This window comes from Heterodontus francisci, chromosome 18, assembly GCF_036365525.1.
Source record: "Heterodontus francisci isolate sHetFra1 chromosome 18, sHetFra1.hap1, whole genome shotgun sequence".
NCBI lineage: Eukaryota > Metazoa > Chordata > Chondrichthyes > Heterodontiformes > Heterodontidae > Heterodontus > Heterodontus francisci.
This window is the reverse complement of record NC_090388.1, coordinates 36207670-36227507: the sequence shown is the minus strand read 5'-3', so window position 1 is coordinate 36227507 and position 19838 is coordinate 36207670. Positions and strand designations below refer to the sequence as shown.

Here is a 19838-nt window from a genome sequence, read left to right as displayed (position 1 = left end):
GGCAATTAAACAACTAACTGGAGGAGGTGGCTCCACAAATATCCCCATCAGCCAATTCGATTCACTCCGCGGGATATTAAGAAACGACTGCAGGCACTGGATACGGCAAAAGCTATGGGTCCTGACAATACTCCGGCAACAGTACTAAAGACCTGTGCTCCAGAACTTGCCGCACCCCTAGCCAAACTGTTCCAGTATAGCTACAACACTGGCATCTACCCGGCAATGTGGAAAATTGCCCAGGTATGTCCTGTACACAAAAAGCAGGACAAGTCCAACCCGGCCAATTATCGCGCCCCATCAGTCTACTCTGAATTATCAGTAAAGTGATGGAAGGTGTCATCAACAGTGCCATCAAGCAGCACTTGCTTAGCAGTAACCTGCTCAGTAATACCCAATTTGGGTTCCGCCAGGGCCACTCAGCCCCTGACCTCATTACAGCCTTGGTTCAAACATGGACAAAAGAGCTGAACTCAAGAGGCGAAGTGAGAGTGACTGCCCTTGACATCAAGGCAACATTTGACCGAGTATGGCATCAAGGAGCCCTAGCAAAACTGGAGTCAATGGGAATCAGGAGGAAAACTCTCTGCTGGTTGGAGTCATACCTAGCGCAAAGGAAGATGAATGTGGTTGTTGGAGGTCAATCATCTGAGCTCCAGGACATCACTGCTGGAGTTCCTCAGGGTAGTGTCCTAGGCCCAACCATCTTCAGTTGCTTCATCAATGACCTTCCTTCAATCATAAGGTCAGAAGTGGGGATGTTCGCTGATGATTGCACAATGTTCAGCACCATTCGTGACTCCTCAAATACTGAAGCGGTCCGTGTCGAAATGCAGCAAGACCTGGACAATATCCAGGCTTGGGCTAATAAGTGGCAAGTAACATTTGCGCTACACAAGTGCCAGGCAATGACCATCTCCAACAAGAGAGAATCTAACCATCTCCCCTTGACCGTCAATGGCATTACCATTGCTGAATCCCCCATTATCAATATCCTAGGGACTACCATTGACCAGAAACTGAACAGGAGTAGTCATATAAATACCGTGGCTACAAAAGCAGGTCAGAGGCTAGGAATCCTGCGGCGAGTAACTCACCTCCTGACTCCCCAAAGCCTGTCCACCATCTACAAGGCACAAGTCAGGAGTGCGATGGAATACTCTCCACTTGCCTGGATGGGTGCAACTCCAACAACACTCAAGAAGCTCGACACCATCCAGAACAAAGCAGCCCGCTATATTAGCACACCATCCACAAACATTCACTCCCTCCACCACCGACGCACAGTGGCAGCAGTGTGTACCATCTACAAGATGCACTGCAGCAACGCACCAAGCCACCTTCGACAGCACCTTCCAAACCCGCGAGCTCTACCACTTTGAAGGACAAGAGCAGCAGATGCATGGGAACATCACCACCTGCAAGTTCCCCTCCAAGTCACACACCATCCTGACTTGGAACTATATCGCCGTTCCTTCACTGTCGCTGGGTCAAAATCCTGGAACTCCCTTCCTAACAGCACTGTGGGTGTACCTAACTCACATGGACTGCAGCGGTTCAAGAAGGCAGCTCATCACCACCTTCTCAAGGGCAATTAGGGATGGGCAATAAATGCTGGCATAGCCAGTGACGCCCACATCCCATGAATGAATAAAAACACACTGATACTTGAAGACAAAAAAAAAATCACTTGACACTTGATCTTGCACTTGAAAGTGTACAGCGTACATAATAAAAAAAAACTTATCTATAGCTGCCCATAATTCCTCTGAATTTGCTATCATAGTTCCAGAAAACAAAGTTTCTTTGGTGTTATGATGTTTGTTTATTCTTCCATTCTTCAGAGAATAACACTCCATAATGTACTTACCAAAATGGTTTTGCTTTAAAACTTTAAATAAATACAACTATCAAGTGTTATTTAGTTTTGGATGTATACGGAGATCCAACTTACTCCTAGAATCACAGAATTCATGTAACTCATAATTGATACATTACTTATAGACCAAGGTTTCACTTATTTGCATAAAATGAGAGCAGTATTCTTGTTTCCATCTATCCATGCAAAGGTGAAATTAAAAGACAAAAAGCAATAGAAATGGATTAAAATAATCTTTATGGAAACATTTTCACCATTTGGGCATCTTTCTAAAATTAGTTACAAATAATGATAAACTTGTAATTACATTGTTTTGCAGGTTTTGATGTTTTAATTTTCTTGTGATGGTTGATGACATCAGGGGATTTGTTTGGATGAATTTCTGATTTGACAATATGAATTAATTAACATACACATTTGAAGTTACATGACTTCTGAAACATCCTGTCAGAATACAACCCCCCAACCAACAAATGAACATTTCCATAATGTTTTTCTACCACTGAATGACTACCATGGTAAGATTCATGACAGATGGAAAGCTGGATCTTACTAAAAAATGTATATAAACACATCCCAGAAACAGACTGCAAGGTCAGATTCCTGAAATATGTGCGCCTAACAATTTTTCCCATATACTTTGCAACTTAAACACCAATGCCAGCTAGATTTGTTTGGATTGCTTTATTCTGACATCTAGTTCAACATTAAAAAGGTCAGAGTTTGCTCAGTTTTAAAACTCAAAATGCTTTCTCCCTCCTTTGAAATATTTAATTCGTTTATCAAAGAATACAGTAAGTTTTGTTAAAATCTCCTTTATAACTTTGACATGAATATGTGATAAATATTTGATGATTAAAAAAGTTGAACAAGTACCACCTACTTTTGGAGCACTTCAGTAAAACAAAAAAAACTCAAGCACTCTACAGGTAAAAATGGACCAAACTGGGTCTTGTGCCCACAATTTACATTACAATTATAAACATCATCTTCGCAAAATGTTTTCATTCAAAACACTGATTTCAAAAGCATTTTGTCAAAGGTGAGATTGTTAAGATGCTTACATTGGATTAATTAAATCACAGCTTATTTTGGGAGACAAGGTAATAGTGGATCTCATTCGCTCTGTCATCCATAACCTAAATCCAAACTTTCTGACAATTTCAGGGACGTTCTGTGAACCTAGGCATATTTGCAGAGAGGCAGAGGGAATTAAGGGTTTCAACGCCTGTCTGCTTACTGCAAGGTCTTCCCTGGCACGTAATTAATTGCAATATTTGCTTGAAGAGCATCAATAATGTGACCATTCTACAAACTACATCTACACACTGACAATAATCTGTTACTGATGAATGATGCTCAGCAGTTCTGTGAATTCTTAGGGCATAACATGAAAGGAGACAGAAGTTGTCATTGCAAAATAGTTCTGCTGGTGACAATAACAATCTTACATCTAAATGGATACTTTAGTCTTTAATATCTAGCAATACTAATACCTTACTTAGATCAAATTCTTTACTTTAACTTTAAAATAATTAAGGGGAGAAACTTCCAGATGAGAATAGTTTAGGTTTACTTCATGTGCCTTTCAAACAAACTTTCATTGCTGGGTTAGAATTTGCTTGTTCCCACATTCTCCTGCAAGTTGCTTGACTTTGTCACAATAAGGAATTTTTCAAAATCACTTTCTTGACTTCTAGGTCAGTGTACTACTTTCATCCACTGCTGAGTAATTAAAAATCTTTAAAGTATCTGTATTTTAAAACCAGTGTGAGCATTTGTTCATTAAGGGAAAAGAAAATGGTGGCAATAGTGTTTTTAACCTTTAAAGTGATTTTACAGCTCAAGAGTAATAACATTCTTATTAACTATACTCAGTCAAAAGGGAAATATTATTGTTCCTTTCTTCAAGACAAGATCAAGGATCCAAGAAAATAAGATGGTTGGATCTGGGAGGATGTAGGTAATTATCATTTAATATCATCAATATAGAACTGTCATCTACTCATACAGTACATAAAGGCAGGGGTGGGGGCAAGATTGGTAGATCAACAGAGATAAATAATAATTTTAGTCATGCCTTCCACATCTTAGGATATCTCAAGCAGTTCACATATGGGACATATATATATAAAATATATATGTATATATATATATATATATATATATTATATACACAAACACACACACATATATATATCCTCTTTATCAGCTAAATCTAACCAATAATGGTAACTAAAGTTGACTGGACTACTCCATAGAACATCTTTACTGTTATTCTCCTGAAGTAAAAAAAAGAACTTGCACTTATATAATATCACTTCCCAGGGATGTCACAGAAGTGCTTCACAACTAATGAATTACTTATGAAGTGCATTGTTATGTAGCGAACCATGGCAACCAACTGCCCTACAAACAGCAAGTTTTTTTTTTGGCGATAATGGTTGAGGGAGACATGTTCACCAGTGCACTGTGAAAGCCTCATGCTCTTTTTCCAATAGTCTGCCATGGGATCTTTTAAGTCTGCCTGAATAAGCAGTGGCACAGAGATTGATTTTAAAATGAATGAAAAACTGGACTGCTGCAAAATATACTGGAATTTGGGAACTCAGTATGGCACTCGTTATTTTAAAAAACAGTCACTGTGCTGTTAGAAAAGCATCTGTTTTATCTGCTTAAATTAGTTATTCATTTTGCTATTTTCTATTACCTGCAATCAAAATTTTCCATTGAAGGTAACTGGGCAACTTGTAGGTCTTCTGGCTGCATTTCACAAACTGCTTCCAAAATTTTCCTTTGATCATTAGGATCAGTAATTTTAATCTGCATAAAAATTAAAATGTCTATAATTTATGCTCATACCAGGATAAATTTAGAAAATAGCTATGCATGTTCTCATAGTTCTGTACAAACTTATTATTAACCACTGGTGTATATTTACATTTCATCAGAATTCTTCAGGGCAATAGTAAACGCTTCAATTGTGCGCAAAGCCATTGACATGAAAGTAATTTTATAATTACTTTTATTTAGAATACACCCTATACGCATATTGTCAGTTTGCACTTATAATTCATAAATTCTCAATAGTGGTAGAAACAAACAAACAAACCGAGTATTTCTACTTAATTGTTAGGAAACTGGATTCTCACACTGGGTTTCTCTTATTTAACTTTCTTTTCTCCCACAGCATCTGCACTGGGGAACTGACTCATGCTTGCTGATTTCAATCTCCATCTCAGCTCTGCTTTCTCCGGCTCCTCTGAAATCACTGCCTTCCTGGCCTCGCTAAATCTCTCTCTTCATACAGACTCCCTTATCCATATTCAAGGCCACCCCTTAAACCATGTCATCTTCTGTGTACAGATGCCCCATTCCTGCAGTATGTGCCATCTACAAGATGCACTGCAGCAAATCACCAAGGCTTCTTTAACAGTGGTTCTTACACCTGTGACCTCTACTCGCTCGAAAGACAAGCGCATGGGGACACCACTGCCACCACCCCAAGTCACACACCAACCTGACTTGGACATAGAATGTCATTTCTTCATCGTCACTAAGACAATATTCTGGAACTCCCTACCATCAGCACTGTTAGAGTACTTTTACCACATAGATTGCAGCAGTTCAAGTCAACGGACACCACTACCTTCCCAAAGGCAACTCGGGATGGGTAATGAATGCTGGCTTTGTTTGCATGCCCACATTCCATTAATAAAATAAAAAGAAAATCGACAAGCTATCTCTGATCACTTCCTTGGTATCCCTCACCACCCATATGCCCTTAATCCCTTCCAACCAAATTCCTTGTGTCCACTGGAAAACATTCACCCATGCAACTGCATTTTAACATTTTCAACTGCCGAGCTTTTGCCCATCCGTTTGCAATACTTCTCCAGTCACCAATTTGCTCAACCACTCCCACACTTTCAGCTTTGATGCTCTTGGTTGCAGCAAAACATTTACTGTCTTTCTTCCCCATCATGTTCTCTGTATGGGCCTCCTAAGGGGTAAAGCCCTGAGCATATCTGGTGCACAATTTGCTTAGTTATCAATCAGCAGTTATGGCTAGATCATATCAAGTACAGTTGGACCTCACTTTCCTCTGCAATGCCACTCACTCTTCCAGGAGAGGAAAGATAACCCGTTTCTTTTCCCCACTACCAGGCATCTCCTTCAACTCTTGCCCCATCCCTTCACTCTCATCTTCAACAACTGTGAGGAGCTGTTGGACTTGTCATCTAGATTGAGACCATCTTTTTAGCTGCTTCCCTCCCTTCCTTGCCCTTTAAGATAACCTGACCCTTGGCTCCCCCTGCCCAGGCCCTGAATCTGTGGCTTTTTCTGACTTCTCTCCCAACCATCGCTCCCCTCTGTGCCACTACCTCTGCGCACAACCCCCACCACTCCCCATGCCTTCATTCCTACTAACATGCTGACCACCCATCTTCCCTTCCTGGCTGCGATGCAAGCTTATTATTTAAATGGCTCCCTCTCCTCAGATGTTGTTCCCTTCTTCTCAAAACAACTGTCAATGGTTTGGTGGGTAAGGGGAACCATGAGGGCAAAAGCAGAACTAACTGAATGGATGGTCTCAATCGTAGTGACAAATAAATCCATGGACTGCTTTGTTTTGGAGATGAGGGTAGAGAGGGCAGAGGAGAACACTTTATGGAGACAGGTGGTAATGGTGAAAAGCAGGCTTTATTACTGATTTCCCAGATGGCCTGAGTACTGGGCAGATTTGGTGATGGATGGCTTCCTCCTCTTTGGCCTTCTTGTCTCAAGAGACAATGGGAAAGCGCCTAGAGGTGGTCAGTGGTTTGTGGAGCAGCGCCTGGAGTGACTATAAAGGCCAATTCTAGAGTGACAGACTCTTCCACAGGCACTGCAGATAAAATTGGTTGTCGGGGCTGTTACACAGTTGGCTCTCGCCTTGCACTTCTGTCTTTTTTCCTGCCAACTGGTAAGGCTCTTCGACTCGCCACTCTTTAGCCCCGCCTTTATGGCTGTACGCCAGCTCTGGCGATCACTGGCAACTGACTCCCACGACTTGTGGTCAATGTCACAGGACTTCATGTCGCGTTTGCAGACGTCTTTAAAGCGGAGACACGGACGGCCGATGGGTCTGATACCAGTGATGAGCTCGCTGTACAATGCGTCCTTGGGGATCCTACCATCTTCCATGTGGCTCACATGGCCAAGCCATCTCAAGCGCCGCTGGCTCAATAGGGTGTACATGCTGGGGATGTTAGCCGCCTCGAGGACCTCTGCGTTGAAGATACGGTCCTGCCACCTGATGCCAAGGATTCTCCGGAGACAGTGAAGAGGGAATGAGTTGAAACGTCACTCTTGACTGACATACGTTGTCCAGGCCGTACAGCAAGGGACTGAGGACACAGGCTTGAAACACTCAGACTTTTGTGTTCCACGTCAGTGGGCCATTTTCCCCACACCCTCTTGGCCAGTCTGGACATAGCAGCAGACGCCTTTCCCATGCGCTTGTTGATTTCTGCATCGAGAGACAGGTTACTGGTGATAGTTGAGCCTAGGTAGGTGAACTCTTGAACCACTTCCAGAGCATGGTCGCCGATGGATGGAGCATTTCTGACGTCCTGTCCCATGATGTTCGTTTTCTTGAGGATGATGGTTCGGCTAAATTTGTTGCAGGCAGCCGCAATCCTGTCTATGAGTCTCTGCAGACACTCTTCTGTGTGGGATGTTAATGCAGCATCGTCAGCAAAGAGGAGTTTCCTGAGGACTTTCCGTACTTTGGTCTTCGCTCTAAGACAGGCAAGGTTGAACAACCTGCCATCTGATCTTGTGTGGAGGAAAATTCCTTCTTCTGAAGACTAGAAAGCATGTGAGAGCAGCAGTGAGAAGATGATCCTGAACAGTGTAGGTGCGAGATCACAGCCCTGTTTCACACCACTCAGGATAGGAAAGGGGTCTGATGAGGCACCGCTGGTATAATTCCTCTGCAGAAATGGAATAACTTGAAATACACCAGGGGTCAAACTTGAGATCCTCTTGGTCTGTACAATCTGGATTTCCTTTTCAATATAGCTACATCTCCCACTTGACAAATTCCATTAGTAGGACTGAGATAGAAGCAAACCCAATCAATATTGCTAAACAACTCTTAAAATAGGGAGAGATCACAGGTCTAGACGGCTTTGTTTAACATTTCGGTATATATGCTGAGACTTAAAAACTAACATGTACGACTCTACTTAGAACACAGATTTAAACAACATCCATTAATTCTATGTGTCACAGGTGACTATGTGGTAGTTTTACTTCAGGCTGTACATCTTGCCTCAGGCAAGACCAGAAAAGTCAGCCAATCAGAAGTTAGAGATCTGAAGTCAATGAGGTCAAGTATTTCAAATGTGGTGAGCCAGGCCACAATATGAACCACCAATCGTCTCTTAGAAATCCTGCACCACAAGTTGAGAGGCCATGTGAGCTTGCCAGGTATCAGACAGCCAGTTATGTGGTGACCACTGATGTGTATAAGTTGACATGCTTTCACCCAACCATGCTGACTGGGATACAGTTAAGGCAGTTGTGAGACAATGGCTTTTTTTCCCAACAATAGTACATGGTGGACAGGCAAAAGACCATCATTACGTGACTGGCAAAGTTCCCCACATCAGGGACTGTGAATGACTACGGAAGTATCCATGGCCAGAGGCTGGCTGGAATATTTAGGATACACAGAGATCACAGAAGTACCACATAATTCTAGGGGTTTCACAGTCCAGGGAAGCCTAGATATTAAAAGCTGTAACTGGCTAAGTACCCCTGCGAGCTTATGGAAAGGCAGACAAAAAGCCCACCCCTGATCTTGCAGATTGAATTTGAAAGAGCACCATGCCCTGGAAGGGTGTTCAGTCACACAGGCAACAGAGGATGTTCAGGGAGCAGCCCTTCACCATACCTCAACCAGGATGAATCATAGAATTATACAGCATAGATTCATTGGGCTGGATTTTATGCAGGAGGTGGGGCTCCCGGCGCCGGGATGAAAAGGTGGGGGGGAACCCCACCTCTGCATTTTTTCTAACCCACGGAACAATCTTCCGGTCTTTTGAGGTCAAAGTTTAAAGAGGCGGGATCCCCATCCCTTCAAACACTTAATAGGGACGGGAATCCCACCCCCAAGAGCTGCCAGCCAGTCACAGGGCTGGCCGCTCAATAGTATCGGCAGCGCCACCGGGAGCAGTGGCCTTGGACCCAGGCCCAGCATTGGAACACCAGACCTCAGGTAGGTGAGGCAGGGTTGCTGGGGCTGGTCCGGAATGCCCCAGTGAGGGGGGTGGTCATTCAGTCCTGGGGGGGTGCCCTGGGTAGTACAGTGGTTACTTAGTGAGGGGGGGGGGGGTCCTCCGTGGGCCATGAAGGATGGACCTCCAGCACCCCACAATCAAGCCTGCAGGGAGGGTGCCTTGTTTTCCAAGGTGCCTCTCTGCGCGGTGGAGCCCCCATCTACCCTCCTGGTCGCTCTTAAGATCCCAGTGGCAGTGGAACGAGGCTCTTAATTGGCCGTCAATAGGCCACTTAAGGGCCTCAATTGTCCCCTGGGCAGGAAGGCAGATATCGGCCTATCCCGTCCTTGGGAAGGTAGAGTCCTGCAATCTCGGCATCAGGTTCCGTGGCAGCCGCTCCCATTCTCCAGCACCACTCCCCCTCCCGCCCTGGAACCAGATATCAAGCTGAGAACAAAATCCAGTCCATCGTGTCTGGACCAGCTCTTTGGCAAAGCTATCCAATTCATCCCACTTCCCCGCCCCCGCCCTCCTTTTTACCCATAGAACAGAAAAATTATTGCACAGAAGGAGGCCATTCAGCCCATCGTGTCTGGGCTGACATAGCCAAATAAATTTTTTCCCTTATATCTATGCCTCTGGTTATTGACCCTTCTGCCACTGGAAACAATTTCTCCTTATTAACTATCAAACCATTAATGATTTTGAATACTTCTATTAATTTCTGCTTAACATTTTCAGCGACAAGGAGAACAACCCTAGCTTCTCCAGTCTCGCCACAAAACTGAAGTCCCTCATCCCTGGTACCATTCTCATAAGTCTCTTCTATACCCTCTCTAAAGCCTCAACAACCTTCCTAAAGTGTGGTGTCCAAAACTGAACACAATACTCCAAGCTGAGGCCTAACCAGGTTTAGCATCACTTCCTTGTTTTTGTACTCTATGCCTCTAATAATAAAGTCAAGGATCACAGCCTTTTCAACTCGTCCCTCCACCTTCAAAGATTTGTGTACATACACCCCTAGGTTCCTCTGTTCCTGGACCCCTTTAAAATTGTACCATTTAGTTCATATTGCCTTTCCTCATTCTTCCGACCAAAATGTATCACTTCACATTTTTCTACATTAAATTTCATGTATCTACCCATTTCGCCAGTCTGTCTATATCCTCAAGTCTTACTATCCCCCACACTGTTCAGTACAATTGAACTTGTCATCTACAAATTTTGAAATTATACCCTGTATATGCAATCCTAGGTCATTAATATGCATCAAATATCAACTCTGGGGAGCACCACTGCATATTTCTCTCCAGCATGAAAAAAAAACATTCTCCACTACTCTCTGCTTTCAGTCCCTTAGCCAATTTTATATCCATGCTGCCCCTATCCCTTTAATCATATGGGCTTTAATTTTGCTAACAATTCTATGATGTGGTACTTTGTCAAACACCTTTTGAAAATTCAAACACACATGAACCCGTTTGCTTAATTCAGAGAAATCGAACAAGTTATTCAAACATGATTTGCCCTTAACAAATCCATGCTGACTTTCATTTATTAGCCCATACCGGGGTTGTCCAACCTTTTTGCATGGGGGGGGGGGGGCCGACATCACAATTTTTTGTCTTACATAGGGAACTGGTGAGACAATTTCGGAAAGATAAAGGCTTTAAAAAGTCATCTTAGTATTAATCAAAACAACAACAAATGTGCATTTTTGTGAAGGAGCTTTAAATGAGAAGATTAATTTATTGACTTACTTTTTCATCACTATGTTGGACACTGATTTAGTGAGATACCTAGCATTTTTTTGCTTGCACAAGGGTAGTCAATGTTTGCCCTTACACTTGATGTAGTGATGCAGAGTACTCTGGATAGATGTCCATCTGTCAGGAGTGATCTTGATCGCTGTCTTTCCCTCTCTCCCTGTGTTGTTCCTTGTCCTCGCTCTCTGACCCCCCTGCTCCCCCCTCTCTGTCTCACTGTTCCCCCTCCCTTACCCCTTCTCTAACAGTTACAGGGAGCAGGAGCGCTCAGCACAGCAGGTTTGTGGTTGGTCAGTTTTTAAAAAGAATCGTGCTCAGTTTCAAAGTTAACAGGCTGGATTCCAACTTCAGACAGATTCAGATTCCTAAGTTCGAAATCGAACTGTCAGCTGTGAAACTGACAGTGTGATTTTTTTTTTAAAGCCAGTCTGAAAGAAGAAGCAAATGGAAAATCTTTTATCTCTGAAATACATCTGCAGGCTGGATGGAAACATTGGCGGGCCGGATCCTGGCCAAATATGTTGGACAGCCCCATACTTTCCCAATTGTCAATTGATTTTGACCTGGATTACTCACTCTAAAAATAACCCCACCACCGATATTAAGCTAAAATAAAATCAAAATATTGAGGATGCTGGAAATCTGATAAATAAACAGAAAATGTTATATAAATCACCAGGGCCGGATGGATTGCATCTCAGGCTGTTAAAGGAAGCCAGGGAGGAAATAGTGTATGCCCTGAGCATCATCTTCAAATCCTCACTAGATACAGGTGAGGTACCAGAGGATTTGAGGTCTGCGAATGCTGTACCATTGTTTAAAAAGGGTGCAAGGGGTAGGCCAAATAATTATAGGCTGGTCAGTCTGACCTTGGTGGTAGGCAAAGTATTAAAATCAATTCTGAGATAGGATAAACTGTCACTTAGAAAGGCATGGATTAATCAGGGATAGTCAGCATGGATTTGTTAAGGGAAGGTCTGTCTTAATAATAATTGAATTTTTTGAGGAAATAACTAGGAGGATTGATGAGGGTAGTGCAGTGGATGTTATCTACATGGATTTTAGCAAGGCAGTTGACAGGGTGCCGCATGGCAGACTGGTCAGAAAAGTAAAAGCCCATGGGATACATGGGGAATGTAGCGAGTTGGATCCAAAATTGGCTCCGAGACAGGAAACAAAGGGTAATGGTCGATGGATATTTTTGCAAATGGAAGGCAGTTTCCAGTGTCATTCCACAAGGCTGAGTGTTGCGTCCCTTGCTGTTTGTGGTATATATTAACGATTTGGACTTAAATGTGGGAGGCATGATTGGGAAATTTGCAGATGACACAAATATTGGCCGTGTCGTTGATAATGAAGAGGATAGCTATAGACTCCTGATGATATCAATGGTTTGGTTGAGTAGGCGAAAAAGTGGAGAATGGAATTCAATCCAAATAAGTGTGAGGTAATGCATTTGGGGAGGGCAAACAAAGCAAGGGAATACACAATAAACGAGAGGATATTTAGAGGGGTAGAGGAAGTGAGAGACCTTGGAGTGCATGTCCACAGGTCACTGAAGGTGGCAGGACAGGTAGATAAAGTGAAGAAGGCATACGGAATGCTTTCCTTCATTGGCCAAGGTAAAGAAAACAAAAGCAGGGATGTAAATGCTCCAACTGTATAAAATGCTGGTTAGGCCACAGTTGGAGTATTGTTTACAGTTCTGGTCACCACATTGTAGGAAGGACATAATTGCTCTGGAGAATAGTATAGAGGAGATTTACAAGAATGTTGCCAGGGCTTGAAAACTGCAGATATGAGGAAAGATTGGTTAGGGTAGGGTTGTTTTCTTTAGAACTGAGGAGGCTGAGGGGTGACTTAATTGAGGTGTACAAAATTATGAGAGGCCTAGATAGAGAAGACAGGAAGGACCTGTTCACCTAGCGGGGAGGTCAATTACCAGGGGCACAGATTTAAGGTGATTGGTAGAAGGATTAGAGGGGACATGAAGAAAAACTTTTTCACCCAGAGGGTGGCGGGTGTCTGGAATTCACTGCCCGGATTGGTGGTGGAGGCAGAAAGCCTCAATTCATTTAAAAGATACCTGGACCTGCACCTGAAGTACTGTAACCTGCAAGGCTATGGGCAAGGTGCGGGAAGGTGGGATTAGATTGGGTGGATAGTTTTTTTTAGCTGGCAAAGATACGATGGGCTGAATGGCCTCTTTCAGTGCCGTAATGTTTCTATGGTTAAATACTCAGCAGGTCTGGCAGCATCTGTGGACAGAGAAACAGAGATAATGTTTCAGGTCGATGACCTTTCATCAGAACTGGCAAAGGTTAGAAATGTAATAGGTTATAGGTTTTGAGCAAGTGAAATGGCGGGCGGGGGGGGGGGGTGTGTGTGTGGGGGGGGGGGGAAGGGCCCTATCACAGACTTTCCCTTTTGTTGTTCTTACCCCCCCCCAATCCCATCCTTTCACTTGCTCAAAACCTATTACATTTCTAACCTTTGCCGGTTCTGATGAAAGGTCATCGACCTGAAATGTTAACACTGATATTAAGCTGACTCGGCTGCCTGTTGCCGAGTTTATCCCTCTCCCTTTTTTAAACAGGAGGGAAACATTGGTAATCCTCCAGCCCTCTGGCACCACCCGACATCCAAGGAGGACTGGAAGATTGTAGCCAGAGCCTCTGAAATTTCCACCCTTACTATCCTCAGTAACCTCGAATACACCCCATCTGGACCAGGGGACTTTTCTACTTTAAGGACTGCCAATATTGTATTCATCCTCTGTTTTTATCATGTCCAATATTGTTAATGCTTCCTCCTTTTCCTGCTACATTGGCAGCATCCTCTTCTCCAGTGAAGACAGATACAATGTACTCATTTAGTATCTAAGCCGTGCCTCTATCTCCACAAGAAAATCTCTGTTGGTCCCTAATTGGTCCCACCCTTCCTTAGATACCTTATCATTTATGTTTTATATAAAAAACTTTTCGGTTCCCATTTATATTAGCCACTAATCTATTCTCATACTCTCCCTTTGTCTTCCTTATTCCTTTTTTTAGATCTCCTCTGTACTTTTTATCTTCAGTTTGGTTTCTACTATATAATGAACCTTATAATTGTCATAAGCCTTCCTTTTTGGGTCCCACGAAAATCATTATATCTTTAATCATCTAGGGAGTTCCAGCTTTGGAAGCCCTTCCTTTCTCCTGCATAGAAATGTGCCTACTCTGCACCCAAACCATCTCCTCTTTGAAGGCCTCCCATTGCTCAATTACTGTTTTGCCTCCAAATTTTTGATTCCAATCCATCTGGCCAAATCCCTTTTCAAATCACTGAAGTTAGTCCTCTTCCAGTTAAGTATTTTAACACTTGATTGTACCTTGTCCTTTTCCTTAGTTAATCCAAATCTAATGAGATTATGATCACTGCTATCTCACTGAAACATACTCCACTGTCCCATTTCATCCGCTAGAACTAGATCCAGCACTGCTTCCTTCCTCAATGGGTTGAAAACGCACTGATCAAGAAAGTTCTTTTGCACACATTTCAGGGATTTCTTGCCCTCTTTTCCCTTTAAATGGTAAACTGCTCAAGGAGGTAAAATGGGAAATCACTTGATACGTCACCCAGCTGAAGACAAGATGGGCTATTCACTCTATCCTGGTTGTAACGTCTAGCCTCTGATCCCTGATTATTTGCTTTCAATGTTTGAGACTATCCAGGCCATTTCACTGATATGCGATGATACTCGGCAAGTCTACTACTTTTCACTCAGCCCCAAAATCTCCGCACTTTCATCTGAGTTAGTAAGATTCTGTATCGACTCTGTTATAACCCATTCTAAGTTTCTTTTTATTAGCAGACAATTTTTGCAACTTTTCACCCAACTGTTATATGCAGTTTTCTTGTAAGCATCCACAGCAAATAAAGCTCATAGCATCCATGTTGATTATGCTGATCATAGGTGCTCCTCTTTATAAGTGACAGCAACATAAATGAATTAATCGATGCATGGCCTGAACAATGGAAAGTTGCACAGTGGCACTTTTTCCAGTTAAGACAAAATGAATGATGCATTCCTGATTGAAAATACTGCAAATATGCTTCAAGGCTTGCGAATAAGGCCACGAAACAGAATGGCTTAACAGCGCCAGAATTCTTTGGTTTCCTACTATGGTGCGCATCATCTATGTGCAGACAGTGGTATGGAGTCCAACCATTCTAATGTTAATAAGGCAACTGTCCCCTTATCCCAGAGAATATAGTGGGGTCATTGTCTTCAAATTTATAAATGTTAAAATACTTTATTAGAAAGATTATTTGAAAAAAACATAGAACTCTTAATTTGAATAAATTGGAATTTGTCAAATGCAAAGTAATTATAATTACAATGGAGATAAGGAGAAATCAACATTTTCTTTAGTTCTGCATTGTGAAGACATAGTTCTTTAACGAAAAGCTGTTTATAAAAAACTGGTGAGCAAACCTTTTCAAGATCTTCCTTCCCCATTGTCAGAAGTCCTCTGAAAGTTACATCATTCTCCTTCAGAAAGTAATAAAAGACATTTTAAAAATGAAGTATATTTTACAGATGTTCTCACTCTAATGGAGTTAATCTCCAGTGGAGGGAGAGTAACATGTAACTATATTATAGAATATTAATTTAGCAGCTTGTAGAAACATTCATCGTTAACCTAGCCATAATTAATTAAACCTAAATTCAATCTTCAAATATACCCTAACAAACTATCGACACTTCTGTAGGACTAAAGAAACTATTGCACACTTTTTACAAATCATCTTCTGCATTGGTCTCAGTTGGAGTTCTACTGTGTAACTTGTAAAAGACTTCAAAAGCTTTGAAAACTAGCTCTCAAAACTACTTTTTTGCCCCACATTTTAAAACCGAGGCTTGTCTATACTCAAGAGTACATAAATGGTTTGACATTTATCTAAAACAATAAAGGTAAAGATCACAAAAGCAACACAGCAATACAAAACATTTTAATCGATAACACGGCAGCTAAAAGAAATATCAGTTATCAAGAAAATGAACAAACATACCTCAAATAATCCCTGAAGGTGTTCAAGTTCAAGCCCAGACAGAAACAGTTCTACATCACCAAAATGTGAAGTTGAACTATGAAAATTGATGAAATCTTTATTATACAGCAAAAAAAAGCATGATGGCTAAAACATTAAAAATCCTTTACAAAAAGGGAATCACAATTCCTTTCAATTACATTTCTAAATTATTTTTCCATAATAATGACATGGCATCCTATATACATTAAAAAAGTGACGATTCAAAAAATATATTGTATCTGATTGTTAAAAACACTGGATGTCTATCAGGATCATTAGGACTAATTCAATTTTAGAGCTCAACAAACTTTTGTTGAACATCTTGCTGTTTCATGTGTGACAATACTACAGCCCCTTACTGTTGTTCACTTCTGGTGACCTTGCTCTATATTGACCACTTTTTGTTGACAGAAAGACAAGAAAATTAATAAGTACAGAATGTACAAAAAAACAATTATTCCTGTGTACTTGTTTATAAGTTTAAAACCTAGCAAACTAACTCAAAAGCAATGAAAAAATGTGCTGGCCTGTTACTATTTCATCATTCATTATTCCATGGAAATTAAAGTGAAATAAAAGATTATTTCCCTTTATATTCAGTAGTTATCATTTATAAGTATTTCTGTGCAAGAATTTCTTCTAGCTGTGTTTTAAATTGACCAGTACTTAATCAGACATAATTGTTAAAATTGTTAAACCAAGTATAATCAGAAAATACATAATTTGGCCTGCTGAGTCACCTGAGGGAGCACAACTCATGAAACCTGGCAGATGTCATCCTCATTTCGAGAGAACAACAACATAATTTGACAAATCCTTAAGTAATATAAATCAAAACACTACCATCAGAATTTTTACAAACTATTGAACATTGTTTATTACCGTACTCTGTTGTTCTTTCCTGTATTAGAATGATTTATAATGTATTTGAAAATCGCCTCCTCTTTAGATATGTTCTGGAGTGTTCCCAATAAGGATGAATTTGAAGTCACTGTGAGTAACGATGCTAACTGGAGGGAGGGGAAAAAAGCATTTTTGCTTAATTACAGTGAATCAGAAGTGATCTTTATTACATATAGTTTGTTATTTGTGGTCCACATAATCATTGCCACACAATAAATTTAAACTTGAAAACCAAGTGCCTTGTTTAAATTTGGAATAAACTTTTTTTTGGCAAAAATAAAGCCTGCTACACTAGTTTACAGACATATTATTAAGCATAGACAATAACTAAATAAATTAAATATATTGCAAAAGTATATTGTGTTTTAGTCATGTTTTCTCGAATCTAAGCATTAGCGGTAATCCTATCCCAGTCACTTACTGCCTTATGCAGGTGCACTACGTAACCTCCCTACGAGGGATCCTAATTATTAGTGCTGAGCAAAAAGGATTAGGCATCATTGGTTCAAACTGGGTAGCCACTGCAGTTGTGGGTCAGGTCCCTCTTATTCTGGGGATTTTGGATTTGGTTCGTTTCTGATATTTAGCAGCAACAGGTGACTTTGTTGTTTAACAACTGATTATTGTCCTTCTAAACCTTTCTTCTTCAATTTGTTCTTGTAATTCTGTGTCGTATTTCCCATTGGATTATAAGTACTGCTACTTCATCAGTATAGTTGGCCAACAATCCTGATAACCTAATTTGTTCTGAGTGTCATGGACTTGTAATTATTTTTCTCCTCGGATTAAAAACAGTGTGTGCCTTTAAGAGTCTGTTAAAAACAGTACACCTTTAAGGGAGAGAAAATTCTGGAATTTCTAAGGCACAGTATGCCAGCAGCTGCACTTGTTACCCTAGGCGACAGCAGAAGAGAGAGAGGTCACATGATGTGATGTTTCGATTTGACTGAGAGAGACACTGGCAGGAACTGGTCTGAACCAGTTAATTTTGAGAGACTCTCCAATGAGGCGGGCTACTGAAAAGAAAGCTGTCTATTTTTCTGTCAGCAAAAGTTCTACAGGGAGCTATGGGTCGAGTTAATTGCCTAAAGAAGAAAAGCCTTTTTCCAAGAAACTGTTTGTATTGCTGAAGGAACTGTTGATGCTTACTACAGCTGAAGAGTTTGAATGACTATTAAGAACAGATTACTACATCAAATCCATGTGAAGACTTTGTCTGGCCTCTGACTATTTCCACATTAGAATACCTCATCCATCAGGAATGTAAACACACAAAGACTTACTTATTTTATTTATTCTTAAGGGACAGCTAATTTTTAAAAACACTTTTAAAACCAGTTAACTACTGTTATTTTGGAGTGTGTGCGAATGGGGGAGTTGGATTAAAATAAGTTATAAGGTCTTCAGACATAGGTTTATCTTAATAATGTTTAAGATTTAGTTTTAATAAATAGTTAATTTGTTGTTGTCTAATGATACCCGGTTTGGTCTGTTTTATTCCAGGGTTACTAGAGTGTTTGATTTGCTGTTTTCTGATTGGGTGGAAAGCTTTAAATAAAATGCTGTGACCTATGGAGTGATGGGACTGAATTAAGAGTGCGCTGCTCCCACTGCGGTCGTAACATGAGAAATAGCTGAAAACTACAAATCCTGTTTATTTACCTGTTTGCATTTTTGGTGTTTACCTGCGAATGATGCTTTTTCTCAGCAATATCAGCTGCCAGCTCTCCATGTTTGGTCTCCAATGTTTTATCAGCTCCTAACTCAATTAACTTCAGCACTGTACTTTTGTGGCCTTGACTTGATGCCCATGTCAGTGCCTAAGCGTTATGGAGAAAAGCCTATTTAGAGGCTTCACAAAATTTTCAAGTCATTATAATCTTTAGATAAAATCACTGCAGCTAGCATACCTATAATACACAAATTAGCTAAAAATTCCTATCAAGGAATCAGTCACAACAATAAAATAACTCCCTCTGTGAAATTAATCCACAGACTACAATGTTTCCATACTCTGGTAACGTTCTAGCCATAACTTATCGACACCCTCTCTTCCCTAAGCAAAATGTATTTACTAAGAGGTAACTGAAAAATGCCTTTTATTACAAAGCAGTCACATATTCAGTTCGGTTACTTTCAAGCAGGAGGTATTTTTCAAATTTTAATGCAAACAATGACATTTGACCAAAGTTGCATACAGTGTAGCCATTTTCATCCTGGCAATTTATTTCTGCTCCTTGAGCTACCAGCAACGTAGTAGTCTGAGTGTGCCCTTCTCTAGCTGCGTACATGAGCGGGGTCATCCGATTCCTGAAAGGGATAATAGAACAGTAAACCCTGCAATCAAAGCTTTTTGGAAAAAAAAGTTAAATCACCACAGATGCACATCATAAAAATGTAAATTTAAGACAGAACTGTATCTACATAAATACCTTTTTATAGGTGAATTATATAAAACTCAATACGGCATCATCGATCACTCATCAACAATGATTCAACCATAATATTTCCTGGAGAAGCTGCATAGTGTATGACAGAAGTTGTAATTGTGGCAAAACAGCCACAGAGAAGTTAAATGCTCAAAAGTAGAAACTCAAGTGAAAAATGGCAAATGAGTAGAGCAAATGTATCAAATTTAGATTTAGATTTAGAGATACAGCACTGAAACAGGCCCTTCGGCCCACCGTGTCTGTGCCGACCATCAACCACCCATTTATACTAATCCTACACTAATCCCATATTCCTACCACATCTCCACCTGTCCCTATATTTCCCTACCACCTACCTATACTAGGGGCAATTTATAATGGCCAATTGACCTATCAACCTGCAAGTCTTTGGCATGTGGGAGGAAACCGGAGCACCCGGAGGAAACCCACGCAGACACAGGGAGAACTTGCAAACTCCACACAGGCAGTACCCAGAATTGAACCCGGGTCA

General features: G+C 41.1%; 1 protein-coding gene across 3 annotated transcripts in view; it reads right to left on the bottom strand.

Annotated features, from left to right (window-relative positions):
• The window catches only part of asz1 (ankyrin repeat, SAM and basic leucine zipper domain containing 1), a 185301-nt gene that overhangs the window by 38415 nt on the left and 127048 nt on the right, over positions 1-19838 (bottom strand). For 2 of the 3 annotated variants that reach the window (XM_068051229.1, XM_068051230.1), the window contains exons 5-10: positions 19097-19208; positions 18584-18718; positions 16878-17005; positions 15975-16050; positions 15397-15453; positions 4590-4702 (exon numbers count right to left, since the gene is read on the bottom strand). In XM_068051229.1, coding sequence (XP_067907330.1) covers positions 4590-4702; positions 15397-15453; positions 15975-16050; positions 16878-17005; positions 18584-18718; positions 19097-19208 — 621 coding nt within the window. The remainder of the gene's footprint in view (positions 1-4589; positions 4703-15396; positions 15454-15974; positions 16051-16877; positions 17006-18583; positions 18719-19096; positions 19209-19838) is intronic. The other variant, XM_068051231.1, reaches the window with a different exon arrangement.